Genomic DNA, 14990 nt, shown 5'->3' with positions numbered 1-14990 from the left:
AGTTCCCATCAGACTGTGAGCTGATTTCTCAAAGAGATCTTGCAGGCAAGAGGGGCTGGAAGGAAGTATTCCAAGTCATGAAAGACAAGGACCTGCATCTAAGATTGCTCTATCCAGCAAAATTTTCATTTAGAATGGAAGAGCAGATAAAGTGCTTCTCAGATAAGGTCAAGTTAAAGGAGTTCATCATCACCAAGCCCTTATTATATGAAATGTTAAAGGGACTTATCTAAGAAAAGATAAAAAAAATGTATAGTAAAAGGACAGCAAACTCACAATTATGAACAACCACACCTAAAGCAAAACCAAAGGAAACTAAGCAAACAACTAGAACAGGAACAGAACCACAGAAATGGAGACCACATGGAGGGTTAGCAGCAGGAGGGTGGGAGGAGGAGAGAGGGGAAAAAGGTACAGAGAATAAGTAGCATAGATGATAGGTAGAAAATAGACAGGAGGAGGGCAAGAATGGTATGGGAGATGTAGAAGCTAAAGAACTTATGACACATGGACATGAACTAGACGGTGGGGAGGGGTAATGTGGGCGGGGGAGGGTGTGCAGGGTGGAGGGGAAGTAATGGGACAGCTGTAATAGCATAGTCAATAAAATATAAAAAGAAAAAAAAAGAAGAAAAATATGATTATACTGAGTCATTGCCTCAAATTCACTGTGGAAATGGTGAGAATACATCTTATCTTTAATGAAAAAAAAAATGACTACTCACATCTAATTCATTTGTCAATTGTTGGTTATATATCCAGCAATGCTTGCATTCTCTCTTAAGAAGCTGTACTAGGCACTGTGAAAACCAAACATTATACTCTTTCATCAACATTTATTGGGTTTCTTCTACATACTCAGACACTGCAATAGGTACTGAGGACGCTACTGAATCAGCTAATGCTTCTACTTAAAGAGCTTACTATCTAGAGAGGAAGGCAGGCAAGTACCTTTTTATGTTAATTACATGTTGAAATAAAAATACTTGAGATGTACTGAATTATGTAAAATGTTATTCGAATTAATTTTACCTATTTCTTTCTATCTTTAAAAAACTTATTAGAAAATTTAAAATTAACATTTGTAGCTCACATTATGTTTTTATTGGATGGTGATACTCTAAATTTTCAGTTCTTTCTGCTACACTAGGCCTAATATTAAAAATCCATGACAACCTTTTCCTTCCTGGACCTTCCCTCCTCCCTTCCTCAGCGCTTGTGACACTGCACTGCAGACATTTTCCTCCGGACACTTCATTCTCCTTAGCTGGTTGGCTTCTCATTCTTCTTCCACCTGCTCCGTATGTGATCGGCCTGGGTCCCCTGTGCCCTTCCTTCCTTCCTTTGCTTAGGTGTCTCCTCCACTGCTTCAGTATCAACTGGCCAGTCTTCTTAAGTGACTCTCATGTTTACAGCTCCGCCTATCCAAAGGACATCTTTACCCGTTGGCACTTCGTAGTATTTCCAAAACACTTCCTCATCTTCTTCTCTAGAATAGTTTTTTGCTCAAACTTCCTTATTTTTGCAAATGCCTCCCTCATTCTCCAAACTTAAAGTCTCCTGGTCAACTTTACACTTTATTCCCTGCTTCTCAATTGGCTGCCATGCCCAATTCATGTTTTTCCTCTTCCTAAGCCTATGCCACCATCGAAGATCAAACTCTCATTACATCTTGTCTGATTATGCAAAGTCACCTCAAGTCTCTTATCCATTCTAGCCCCAACTACCACATTAAAGTGCCCAAAGCAAAGCTCTGGCCACAACAGTGCCACACTTTCAAATCACCTTCCAAATCTTCCTGGCATCTAGCACAAGAGGGAGAAACAGTATTAGAGGTCTTTGAAAGGTTTTTTCAGAATATATCTGAAGGAAGTCTTTCCTTACAATTTGATAAACAGAGAATGAGCAAAGGGAATCTGGATTTGGGGGAGGAAGAGAACCGCATAAGCTATGGCAACTGACAAATGTTGTATCTTCCCTGCTAGAATTCTCAGAGACCAACTATAATCCTCCCGTTCTCCACAAATGGAAATTCATGCAAAAGTCTAGGATTAGCAGCAGCCCTTAACTTAAAAAAATCCGTTCAGAGGAAAGTATATCCAGCAATGTGGGAACTGTCTACCCAAGAACCAGGAGAACCAGGTGTAGAAGAATGAAAAATCACATAATAGATGCTACTTCTACCATCTATTAATTGCAGGGAGACGGGAGGGAGGGGGAAGAATCCACTCACTCAACCGGCTCCCTTTTTCATTGTTAAAGAGTTGTTATTAAAAGTGGTGGGGTGGGGCTTAAGTTGGTTGAACGCTGCAAATGAATTAAGAACTGAAATGGCTTTTGCAGGTTACTGAAATTAGCCAAATGCAACAGGCTCCAATCTACTTTTCTGTTCTATCTTCCTTCATAACAGTCATTTAATGCTCAGCCTGGATCCCCCGAAATGTAAGATCCAGAGGCCCCCAGTTTGTAGTACACTCTCTGGTTACACTGTCCTCCCCACTTCAACCCCAAGAGTGAAAACCTTCCCACTGCAAAAGGCAATTCAAATAACAAGATTCTCTTAAGCAGATGTTATCTCTACCTGCCTCAAACTTCAACGAATGTTGTGACCTTTACAGTGTGCTCTACCATGTACATAGTTATTCGCACACTATTCTTGTACCCCATAGTAAACCTTGAATACTTTATTCATGTTGTTCAAAGCAGGCAAGCAATGCTTTAAAATGTATTATTGTTACTTTCCTATAAGAGAAAAAGAATCTGAGCGAGAAGAAAAAAGCAAATATCTAAGGCACATGCAAAGCATCGGACATATACACGCCTGTGACAGCGCCGATCAATGCAAAAGCATCAGACCCTGTTTTCCGCCACGAATGTGAGACAGAAGGAACTTAGCCCCGAGTGCCATTCACTTTCCCTGGACAAGGACACACTCAGCATGAAGCGTGGAGTTTCACCAGTTGCTCAACCAGGCTCGGCGGTACGCGCTTCCTCCTCCTCCTCCTGCTATACTCAAGACGGTCAATCCCGGCCCAAAGCACCTGCGCCCTGAGACATCTTCGGGAAACCAGCACCTCCGGACCAAGACTCCGAAGGGTACTCTCTTCAATTTGACCGCACGCCGCGCCCGTAACCCGAGAAACAAGCAGCCCCTCTAATTCCCCAGAGGGGTTCCTGCGACCCCGCCCGGCCGCGCCCCGCTCTTCATCCTGAGGACACCGGCTCCGCGGCCCAGGCGGCCACAAAGGGCTGCCCAGGTCCGCGGCCGCCCGTGTGGACACTGGATGAGGGGGCCCGTCCTCTCTCCCCGGACTCCCCCATCACGTACCTACTCCTTCCTCGCCGCCGCCGCCGCCGCCCGCTCGCACCCGAGGTTCTTTCGTGAGCAGCGGCTGTTTTATTTCCGATGTGAAATCTCTGGCTCTGGAGCTCCCCGGCCCAGGCTCCGCCCAAAAGCCTTAGCGGTGTCGTCACTTCCGGCCCTAGCGACGTTGGGGACCCGCCCGCAGGCAGAGGAGTGGAACGAGAGGGCAAGCTGGGGCCGAGGGAAAGGGTGGGGCTTCCGGTGGAGCGTGCGGATACCGGGGGAAACCCTGCGCTCCAGCAGGTCTCAGACCTGGCAGTGCGCGCACTAGTCTAGAGGTTGTGGGGTGTGGGAAGACAGCTCTTGAGCTGGATCAAAGTTTCTAGTGAACTGGGCCCAGTGTGTGCTTCTCCCGGCCTACAAGCTATGGCATCTTAAACTTAACGTCTTCCACTGCTCTGGAGAACCTTTTGTATAATGTTTCTCAATGTGAATCAGCCGCACCACAATCCAGAGAATGCTAATTAAAATTGTAAATATCGGGGTCCGTAATTGGATCAAAAATTCCGGTGGATGAAGAGAACCTGAGAAACTGCATTTTAAATCCCTAAGATTCTTGGGCTCCAATTTAAGAACCATTCTTTCTAAATGGTAAACGCAAACAGCAGGAAATATTTTTGTAATCCCGGAGCCTAAGTATCTGGCACACGATTGCTTAACAGCTGGCCACCACTCTGTGCACGAGTCATCACCCAACTAATACGTGATGTGGCAGACAGGAGTGTCATTTAATTCAAACATGGCTTGAGAAGAATTTTTATTCATTTTTGCTTATAGAAATTATCTTTCATTCCTGGGCATTTTGAATTGCCATTCCTGATTTGGCCTTCATATAATAAAATGAAAGGTCATGGATGAAAACACAAGCATTCAAATGCAAGTAAGCAAATATTTCAATAATTTTACATATCCACATTTTAAAAAACCTACCTATCAAAAATTTTAAGTTCACTTTGGCCTACAGTATGAATATAACAGATCCTGAGTTTGAATCACGTATGTGAATTTCCCAGTATTCTTGACACCTAGACTGTTTCTTTGCCTATTTGGGATTCCTTCTCATAGCCTTCATTTATCCAATAGCATTCACAAATCAATTTCATCATCTTTTGCTGAGCAAAAACTACTTCTTAATTTCATCCTGTTAGGAGGCAGCTAAAATATGACTGGAAAAATTTGAAACCATTTTGACAGAATCTTTCAGTTTTTGGATAGTAGAAACATTCACAGAACTCATTAGAAAGAGCTGGGGCCCTGTCTAGAGCCCTGACTAGTGTGCTCTCTGGTTCTGATTGAGTGCCAGCCTCTGAACCGAAAAGTTGACAGTTCGATTCCTAGTCAGTGCTCATGCCTGGGTTGCAGGATGGGTGGGTCTCCAGCTGGGGGCAAGAGGCAACTGACTGATGTATCTCTTGCATATTGATGTTTCTCTCCCTCTCTTTTTCCCTCCCTTCCCCTCTAAAATAATAAATACAATCTAAAAAGAAGAAAGGGTGGGTAAATAAGCCTCATATACAAATTAGTATACCTGTTTACATTTATTTACATTAAAAACTTTACTCCATATGAAAGGAGAAAAGATACAAGTGTTTAGTCCAATTTGACTCTCAAGCTCAGTTTTCTCACTGTCCACCATTATCCAGTATTTATGCTTGATGAGTACCTGAAATAGCACTCTCCACAAAGTAATCACCAGCCTCTACTATACATGAAATTTATCAGAAAGCACTATGACAAGATTCAGAGTAATAACAAAGTTCTTTAGGGAGGAAATGTTCTGGGACTGGCATGGAATAAAGCCTATAATATTAGAGTTGTTCTCTGATATTTTTGGAAGAGATTAGTTTATATTCATGAACATACAGAATAGGTATGTTTATTTGCCTCAAAAATGGTTTTCTCTTTAAATTTACTTAAAAAGAAAATTAAGCTGCATTTACATAGTCTGTTAGGATAAAATACTCATAAAATGCTAATCGAAGCACAGTCCTTGATCAGTTATCATCAACCTCAAGCCCCACATTAGTCCAACTAAATTGGAGTCTGCATTTTAACAAGATTCCTCCAGGTAATTCAGGTGCACCTCAAGTTTGGGGGGGAAAAGACCTTCACATAACTTATCTTTCCTCCTATGAACAGATACACAGATTTTAAATTATTTTATTTACAGGGTCAAATGAGAAAAAAGCATATTGGTATTCTAACTGCTGAACTTTCATATAATTTTATAACTTGAATGGGCAATACAGATTAACCAAGATTTCCAAACTGAAATTAAACTATGGACAAATGGTAAAGACAACCCAGAAATAGCTCAAGCAATTCAGTAGAAATGTTGTATGTATTCTCCCAGACACAATACTCCAGTTTATCCATGTCCAATTCTTTATATATAAATCTGAAAAACAAGAAACTCTAAAAACCTTAAAATTTAAGCTTTGGTGGCAAAACCTGATGTGAACGGACATGAAGCTCCTTACACAATGGTCTTTAACCCAGTGACCATGATCATTCCTGCTCTGCTGCAGAAATGTTAATGTATGAACTTGAATTCTGAGGCAAATCTCTCTAGAAGTATTAAGTAGTATGTGTCCCCAAGAGTTTCAGATATGGGCCCTTTAAGATAAACACAGTGAAAGAGCAAGAGCAAGGGAAATTAAATCTACCTGAATAAACTGTCATGCCAATGTTGACTACATAAAAATAACCTAATAAAATGCCTTAGAATTAGTAATATGGTAAGAGAAGATAGGAATAATAAAGCTTGAGCAAGGTGTTTGGCTGAGGGTCATCCTGAAAAAAGGCTAGTAAATGAATCTGTTAAGTGGCAAGAAGCATATTTCTGAAATCTCTTTTAATAAACCAGAATTTAAAATACTGAAACACTACAAGGAGGTATCTCCATAGACATGTAGATCACTCCAAAATAAGGTAAATACCCTCTCTGACTTTTAGTTACTAATACTCAAATCAACTCAGCCCGTATTTTCAAGTTTCTAGTATGCCACACACAATTACAATATGCCATTTATTTAATAAGACTCTGAAAGAATGAGTTCCCGAGATCAAATATATACATTTTTAATATTTGAAATATTTACATAATGGAACCGTATCATGGTTCAATGTTAAGAACAGTGTTTTCAAATGTCCTCTTAAGATGTAAAAAAAAAACTATTAACTCAAGTTCAGTTATGCCTCCTATTTCTATTCCCAATCTTTATTTTTCTTTTAAATAAATACTCAGACATGGGAATAGCTGCACCTACTTTGTGTTGAGAACTGTTTAAAACTTGTTACATTTTCAGGTAGTTCTGCCTCCTGGTGAAGTTCTCATCTACAATAAAGCAAGCCCCATGTGTGTCTCTGACACCATCAATGCATTATTAAACTTCGATGAGCAGAGGCAAGCAAGGCGTGTGCTTGCAAACACACACAAGCTATAAACCCTTTACAGAACAAAAATGGAAACAAAAAATTAGTGGTGACTGCCTTAAATGACTTACTTTATCCTTAAAAATAAGTTTTATAAAATGTCATGCTGAAATCCTATTGTATTTTGTCAATTTTCCTAGTCTGTAAAATTGCTTAACTTTCTTTACCTTTTGTTTTTAAAGTTGTTCATTTATATTTTGAATTTTTTTTAAACAAAGGGGTACACCCAAATTAAACTAAGGACCAATCAGTGCAAAATGCATTAAATGAAACTCTCCAGAATCGAAGGATCTGCCTCATTTCTGAACAATGAAATTAGGGGGTGAGGAGAAACTACTGATTCACACTCCCTTAAAAAAGAGCCTGAAGCAGGCAGCTATCAACAGGAAAACCCCATTCTGTTCAAAAGACTGTTTGTAGCTGGCCAGAAGAGAATACCATGCTCTGGGAGACTAATAACCTCACTCTCCCAGACATCTGGATTGGCACGACACTGTGTTTCCTTTACCATTATGTTTTTCCATTAGGAAATGTTTAAGGGAGCCCTCCAAAGCAAACTAGGGGAAAGACTTTTATATGTACATTCACACAAACACATTCATACAAAGATACAGTAGGAATGGACGGTCTGTTAATTTTCGCACTGTAATTTTAAATTTCATGCCTTCATGAAAGCTTGCCAATTCAGATCAAGGGGAAAGGGTAATAGGTGTGACTGGTATTCTTCCAATTAAAATTGTTCATGTTGGTTCCTATACAGTACAATTCAATATTAAGTGCAATTCTGCAAAAGAATTGGGGAGTCATTTTAATATTTACAAGGAACAAATCAGCAGAACAAGATTATATCAGATAGGCTGTGTACAGCAGCTGTGGCTTATAAAACATACCAGTAATTTGTACCTGGTGAGTATAAAGAGAACCAAGGTAGGATTCAGATATCTTTACAACCAAGGGAATACACAGGGCATCAACAAATTGGGAAGAAAAAAAATTCACATTCTCTACATTAAAAAAAAATTACAGGTCTCACAAATGTCTTTGAAGACAAAAAAAATAAATTTCAAAGTCTTTTGAAGGATGGGAAAGAAGATATCTGAAATGGAGCTCTAAATGTAAAAAGAGTTTTACTTCACAAGACCAATTTTCTTGGCTTCTGTTTCATATATCAATAACCTCCACATTTTGACTATAAAAACTTCTGCTTCTTCATCAAGTACCTAAAAGAGAAAAAGAAAAAATCCGTAACTTGAGTTAGATAAGCAATCAGCATCTCATAACAATGGTGACTGGTATAAAAAGGTTTGTTATCTGACAAACATTTACTTCCAATAAAATGAAGGAAATCTGTCTAGTGTGAGAAATGTATTATGAAGTACATGTAAATTACAAAGAAATGCACTCAGCAAAATTCTATGACTTACTAAATACTGACACTGCACCAACTGGGGATCAGACCTGCTACCGAGGTATGTGCCCTGAGCAGGGATCAAACCCACTACCTTTCAGTGCACGGGACAACACTCCAGCCAACTGACCAACCTGGCTTGGCTTGATGCAACTTTTATTCTTTTATTTTTACAAATACTACATTTATATACATGTTTTGAGTAACTATTTCCTAAGGAAAGCAAATGTTTGTTATAAAGAACACAGTAATTTAGACAGAAGTATCAACTACATAGTAATAGAGAGTATTGCGCATTTGCCCCAAAACAATTTTACAAACTTAGTATTTATGGAGTCTTTATGTATACGACACTGAATTAAATATAAATGAGAATATATGAAAAGCATTTAATACAGTGTCTGGGATACAGTAAACAGAGTAAGTGAACAATGTTGTCACTGTAGAGAGGCACAAGACTACTGAATAAATATAAGGTCCTACCCCTTTGACAAATGAATAAATCAAATTATCTTCCTATCTACATATGACTTAGGGGCATCATGTCCTTGCCATTACCCTTGCCCTTATCCCACAAACATTGCCAACCCTCTACACCAAGGCTATAGTGAGGTAATATGGAATATCATGCTTCCTTCTATAGGAGGCATCTATGATAAGCTCCAGGGTATCACTGCCATGAAGATTTGTGGTCTAATGTTATCAGCTGAAGTTAGGAGTTAAGCAAGCTGGATCGCTAGCCAGACTACTTCAGTTCAAATGCCACTTCTACCTCTTACCAGTCACATGTCATTGTTGGGTTATATAAAACAAAGAAAATAGTGGCTACATAAAACTGGTTCATTTTAAAATTTAGTATGTACAAAGTGCTTTGAAGAGTGCCTAATACCACCCTAGCTGATGTGACTCAGTGGATTGAGCACTGGCCTGCAAACCAAAGGGTTAAGTTTTGATTCCCAATCAAGGCACATGCCTGGATTGCAACTCAAGTTGTACCCCCAGTAGGGGTTGCGTGAGAGGCAACCACATATTGAAGTTTCTCTTCCTCTTTCTCCTTCCCATCCCCTCTAAAATAAATAAATAAATAAATAAATAAATTCCCTAAATTTCTCATTGATGACAAATAATGAACTTTTAATCAGCCTTTTATGAGGCAGATTTGACCAGTAAGCAGTTCGAGAGAACTATACTACAAGTCTAATATGGAAATCACACCTTGGAGATACATATAGAGGCACAAAATGCAACCAAAGTGCATTAATTTATGTAAAATGAAGAAAGGCACAGTTTGAAAAAGCCCTATTTTTAATTAAAAGCAAAAATACTACTTGAGCTAAAAACTCAATCTCATTTATAAGAATTATTTTGAAGGTCCATGAGCTTTTGCCAAAATGGGGTGACAGCACCAGCTCAGCTATTTCCTCCGTCTCATTGTGATCAACAAGGAGCCAGAAAACACTCAAAACTACGTAAGTGATTAAGCAGTAAAGAATCGAACTAACAACGCTCCAAATATCAAAAACATTTCAACAGACCAAAGTGAATTAACACTGACACATGGCACTGACAGTGATTACAACTCTAACAAGACCAAAAAACTACAACCCTGATTTTTTCCTTAATTGCTTAATTCAGGCCTAAGTGGGGAAGAAAGTCTCTCTCTACCCCAAGTAAAACCTTTCAAAGAGGCTGAGAGGTCATAAAAATTCAGATTCTACCCCCCAGGGATTGTCTCCTGTCATCTAAGGCTCAGCATTATAGAGTTAGCAAACTTCTCACAAATGCTTTATCTGGAAATCCAACAACAGCTGCACTGAGCTGGCTGGAAGGCAGAAAACATGTTATCTGGCTTCAGACATCTTCATCTAGTGCCTGGACACAAACAGTTCAACCTTAGAGCTCCTTTTGGTTGGTTAGGGACCTCACAATGCCCCACCCTGACAACTCTGCAGCTCAAAATGTAAGTTCCCCCAGGCAACTGTCATCTTATATCATGTTCATGTTTCTTCTTCCTCCTGGACTCTTCTCATTGCTGCCTTCCCATTCTGCCCTTTGGACCCCTATTACACTTAATACTAGCCATATTATACTCAACTTCTTTCATTAATGTGTCCATCTCCTTAATTTAACTGAAAACCTGACTTACCTCCTAAAGACCCTGACAGTTCTATGGCCTTCTCAGAAAGTTCCCCACTTTCAAAGCTTTAGTCTCCACGGGGGAGGGGAAGCTGCTGAATCTTCACTGTTACCACCCTTGGAAACAGTATCTCTCCACTGAGGTTTGTGACACTGCACTACAGTGCCCTTTCAGGCCAACAACAGCTGTCTAGCAAATGCCGTTTTTCACCCTCATTAAAGGAACAATCTGGCAGCTAGTTCCCATATTTCTCTCCAATTCTTGTCCCAACAAGCACTAATTTCAATTTCTAGGTGTATAACCCAGGCTTAAAATTCGTTCAGGTCAGCCCTGGAGGGGTAGCACAGTTGGTTGAAGTGTTGTCCCCATACACCAAGGTTGCAGGTTCAATCCCCAGTCAGGGTATATGTAAGAATCAACGAATGAATGCATAAATAAGTAGAACAACAAATGGATGTTTCTATCTTGCTCTTTCTCTCTTCCTAAAAAAAAAAAATCAATAAAATAATTTTTTAAAAAAGTTCAGCCCTGGCTGGTGTGGCTTGGTGGATTGAGCACTGGCCTGAGAACCAAAGGGATGCTTGTTCGATTCCCAGTCAGGGCACTTGCCTGGGTTGCAGGCCAGGTCCCCAGTGGGGGGCATGTGAGAGGCAACCACACATTGATGTTTCTCTCCCTCTCTCCCTTCCCCTCTATGTAAAAGTAAATAAATAAAATCTTTAAAATAAAAAGTTCAAGGGATGGGAATGGGAGTAAAAGACAGAAAACTACTTGAACAACAATTAAATTAAAAATTAAACAACAACAAACAGTTCATTGAAGTCATTCTGAAAAACAATATCCCTCTACCCCAGACAGTCTATCCCATTACCACATCTAGTACCTTGCCATCATCTGGACTGATTCACCCCTTGTATTCCTTTTTTTAAAAAGATTTTATTTATTTATTTTTAGAGAGGGAAGGGAGGGAGAGAGAGAGAGAGAGAGAGAGAGAAACATCAATGTGCGGTTGCTGGGGGTCATGGCCGGCAACCCAGGCATGTACCCTGGCTGGGAATCGAACCTGGGACACTTTGGTTCCCAGCCCGCCCTCAGTCCACTGAGCTACACCAGCCAGGGCCTCACCACTTGTATTCTTAAACATTCTACTCTCTCACTATAACTTCGTTGGACCACTGCGCCTTCAAACCACCAGCTCTGTTCCAAAAGTATTTCCTCCTCCTCCTCCTAGCTTGGGGTTCATAGTCTATTCACTCACTCTCTCACCACTACCATCAATATTCCTCTTCCTTTTCTCACAAAACCACAAGTTAGATAAATGCAACTACGGACTCTACTGTAATATCCAAATTAAATGCAATTGGGAATGTGATGTTTGACCACTTTCGACCCAACACTACCAGTCCAAGTGACAGCACAGTTAGACAATCTTCAAGTCTCAATTTAGATGGTAATTCCTGTGATGCTTTCCCAAAATGCTCAACATCATCAGATGCTCTATCTCCTCTGTCCCTTTTTACATATCTCCATTACAGCAAGTATATTAGGGTACCATTATTTGTATACCTGTCCTGATAGTTCAAGGGCAGATGTTCCACATTATTATGCTTCTAATACACTGTTCTACCCAGGAAGCACTTAACAAATGTTCTCTAAATGTATTAGTAAGTCCAAGAAATCTTACACACAAACATGAAAGATGGAAGAGGGGAGAGACTGGTCCAAAAGGAAACCCTAACTTTAGTGATGTCTAATTGTATCTTGCTGTTGTTGTCTTTATCCTCTTTTAATACATATCAAATTTTAATTCAGGCCTATAAAGACTCTGGAAACAACACAGAAGATCAATCATATTCAGCAGTTAGCTTGTTCATATAGCTAGTAATTAAAATATGAATAGCAATGAATTTCTGACTTACCATGGCAACATCATCTAAAATGCTCTGAGGTGAACTATGAGCCATAACCTACAAAAAACAAGTAATTGTCACTTTGAAAACAAACGAATACCAATATAGTCTAGCAATGTTAAGGTACCCTCAAACTAGTGTGGAAATTTCTTGTGGTTGAAGAACCTTTCTATAAATTTCTTAATTCCCCAAACCCCATTCTCTTCAATGGATATTTGACACCATAACCTGAGATCTTAATATCTATAGCATCTGTCTTCTAATTCAAATCCAAGCTTACAAGTTTTAATGCTACAATAATTGTAAGTGCAAAGGGTAATCTAAATCTATTTCTAATGTTAAAATGAGAAAGAAAAGTATTTCTTTAAATGTAATTAGTTACTCCTTTACAGAAATATGGTACTTCCATATACTATAATATCTGTCACATGGGGATAATGCTAGTTAACTTACACTTTCTAAGGTTGTTAGGGGGGTTAAGACAATAAGGTTATATAAAATGTTTAACACAGTACCTGCTGAGAACAAAGCCCATCACAGAGTAATCAATCAGTAAATATTATGCTATGAAGGAACTATTTTGCTTTTCCACCAAAGGATGGATGAATGGATGACTAACAAATTGATGAGATAAGCTATCAGCTGTCTCCACAAAACCTCCTCAGCTGTACTATAGCATCTTTCTAAACATTAAGACAAAAAGGGAGGGGCAAGACATTCTGAGGGGCAGGGAGACAGCAAAACTTGCAGCAGCCAGCAATTCTATCCTCTTTGACCCTCTGAAATGAAAGCATGTGGTGTAAGGGTCTGAAATAGGGTGGAGCGATTAATTTAAGTAGCCATGAATCTCTTAATTGAAACTAACTCTCACAAGTATCTGCAAGATACTTCATTTTAGAAAGTATTTTAATATTTCAAAGTATAAAACAAATGTTGGTAGTGAAGGAAGAAAATGACTAACCTTAGAACAAACAAAATCAACTAACGTAGCTTCTTCTTCACCTATGTATTCTATAATTTTCTTATTAATCCACGGTCTAATTCGTCGTTCCATCAATATCTGCAAAATAAAGTATTGACACTAAATTTTTGGAAGTGACTTTATTATACTTACAAAAAAGCCTATAACCTTGTGAGTTTTCATAATATTAAAATATAGTTATTCACAACTAAGACAGGTATATATCAAGATATATTTGCTTCTAATCGATAAAGACTTCAAGTACCACCACCAATCCCCCAATAACCTACTCAATTCTCAGTGTCAAGGTTCCAGCCACATAATCATCCCTACTTGTCATTAATAGAACCACCTGAGTTTGTATGCTATATTCAAAACTACTTCCTATAAAATGACAAATTACAATTTGCTACTCACAGAATCCACAATAGACCAATCCAGGGGATAAGCAAAGAGCTCAGGTTTGGCTGTAGGGATTTTCTCAATGAGACTCTTAATGTGCTTGCGCTTTTCTTCAGTGTTTACAGTGCCTTTGGCAGCATTTTTATCATCTTCACCATAATCCAAAGGAACCAGTTTCCTTTTTCGGGGAACATCATCACTGTCTTCATCCTCGAATTTGTTAAAGACACTATCTACAGGGAGTTTCTTTCTCTTCACAGAATTAGGTTGACCAGGACTATTGGAAGCACCTATAGTAAAAACACTGTATTAGCATGACAACTTCCTTTTCAAATGTTACATTTTACAACCCATCATCCCCTCAAAAGCAGCGCAATATATACTTCCACAAATCTCAGATGAAGATCCCAACTATAAAAAATAACTCACTACTCACAAGTGCTAGAAAATTTAACTTTTCACTTCTTCTCAGAACTCGAGGCAGCTGCAGATATAGGAGCACTAGTAGAACTATGAAAACAATGGTGAGCTAGAAAGGCATTTTTGAATATTTTTCTATCTACCTACCAAGCAGCACATTCATTTTTTCCTTAAGGCAAAATTTAGGTGTTTGCAGGGGGAAAAGGAAGGAAGGAAGGAAATGCTAACATACCCAGTTTAAGACTTAGTCCTATTTTGGCCTATGCTCCTCCGGTTGTTGTTGGTCTGGCGAGTTTTCGTGAGGAATTATAATACCACAGGGAGACTCATCCCCAGGAGTGTTGGGGGTTGCATTGCCACTGGCAGAGGAAACAGATGGGGCGGAACTGATGGGCCTCAGAGTTGGTTTGAGACAGGGCTTCTGCTCAGGCTCTTCTTCCTCTTCCACGGGTTCCTCTCGTTTTTCTTCTTTTTCTTGCTTTTCTTCTTCCTCCTCCTCTGATTCTGGTTCTTGCTTTATTTGTGGTTGTCTGCGCCTCTCAGCCTCTTGTTCCATCTAAAACCAAAAATAATCAGATTAACTCAAGCAGACCATGGCCATACTTAATTCAACTGGCTTTTTGTTTTATATTATTGTCACAGAATCTTTTTTCTTTTTCATTGGGAATAATGATACACTGCTTCTATAATCAGAAAGCTGAGTAGATCTGTAAAGTGTTACAAACTCTGCAAAATTTTCAAAATATTTTACATGTTACCCTTCCTCAGTGGCTTGTACAAACGCTTCAGATTAACAAAGGTAAATACATAATGGTTGGCTGATTCAAAATGAAAAAGGATGTTTTTGCATTTTTATTAAAGAAATTATAACCAGAAGTTTTATTTTAGAACAGTGCACATAATACACAAGAGGCAACTCAAAACCTCAGCTGGTCATACACTATCATTTCTTC

The 14990-nt window shown here is 39.2% G+C and overlaps 2 protein-coding genes across 2 annotated transcripts in view; both read right to left on the bottom strand.

Annotated features, from left to right (window-relative positions):
• Positions 1-3469, bottom strand: part of PSEN1 (presenilin 1) — a 57566-nt gene extending 54097 nt beyond the window's left edge. Inside the window, 1 exon segment of the mRNA XM_028506411.2 lies at positions 3329-3469. The gene's annotated coding sequence lies outside the window, so the exon portion shown is untranslated.
• Positions 3470-6378: 2909 nt separating this feature from the next.
• RBM25 (RNA binding motif protein 25) overlaps positions 6379-14990 on the bottom strand; it is a 49067-nt gene continuing 40455 nt past the window's right edge. The window contains 6 exon segments of the mRNA XM_028506802.2: positions 6379-8019; positions 12264-12311; positions 13216-13314; positions 13633-13907; positions 14270-14290; positions 14293-14593. Coding sequence (XP_028362603.1) covers positions 7927-8019; positions 12264-12311; positions 13216-13314; positions 13633-13907; positions 14270-14290; positions 14293-14593 — 837 coding nt within the window. The 3' untranslated portion in view covers positions 6379-7926.

Source organism: Phyllostomus discolor, chromosome 1, assembly GCF_004126475.2.
Source record: "Phyllostomus discolor isolate MPI-MPIP mPhyDis1 chromosome 1, mPhyDis1.pri.v3, whole genome shotgun sequence".
Taxonomy (NCBI): domain Eukaryota; kingdom Metazoa; phylum Chordata; class Mammalia; order Chiroptera; family Phyllostomidae; genus Phyllostomus; species Phyllostomus discolor.
This window is presented reverse-complemented; position numbering and strand designations above follow the sequence as displayed.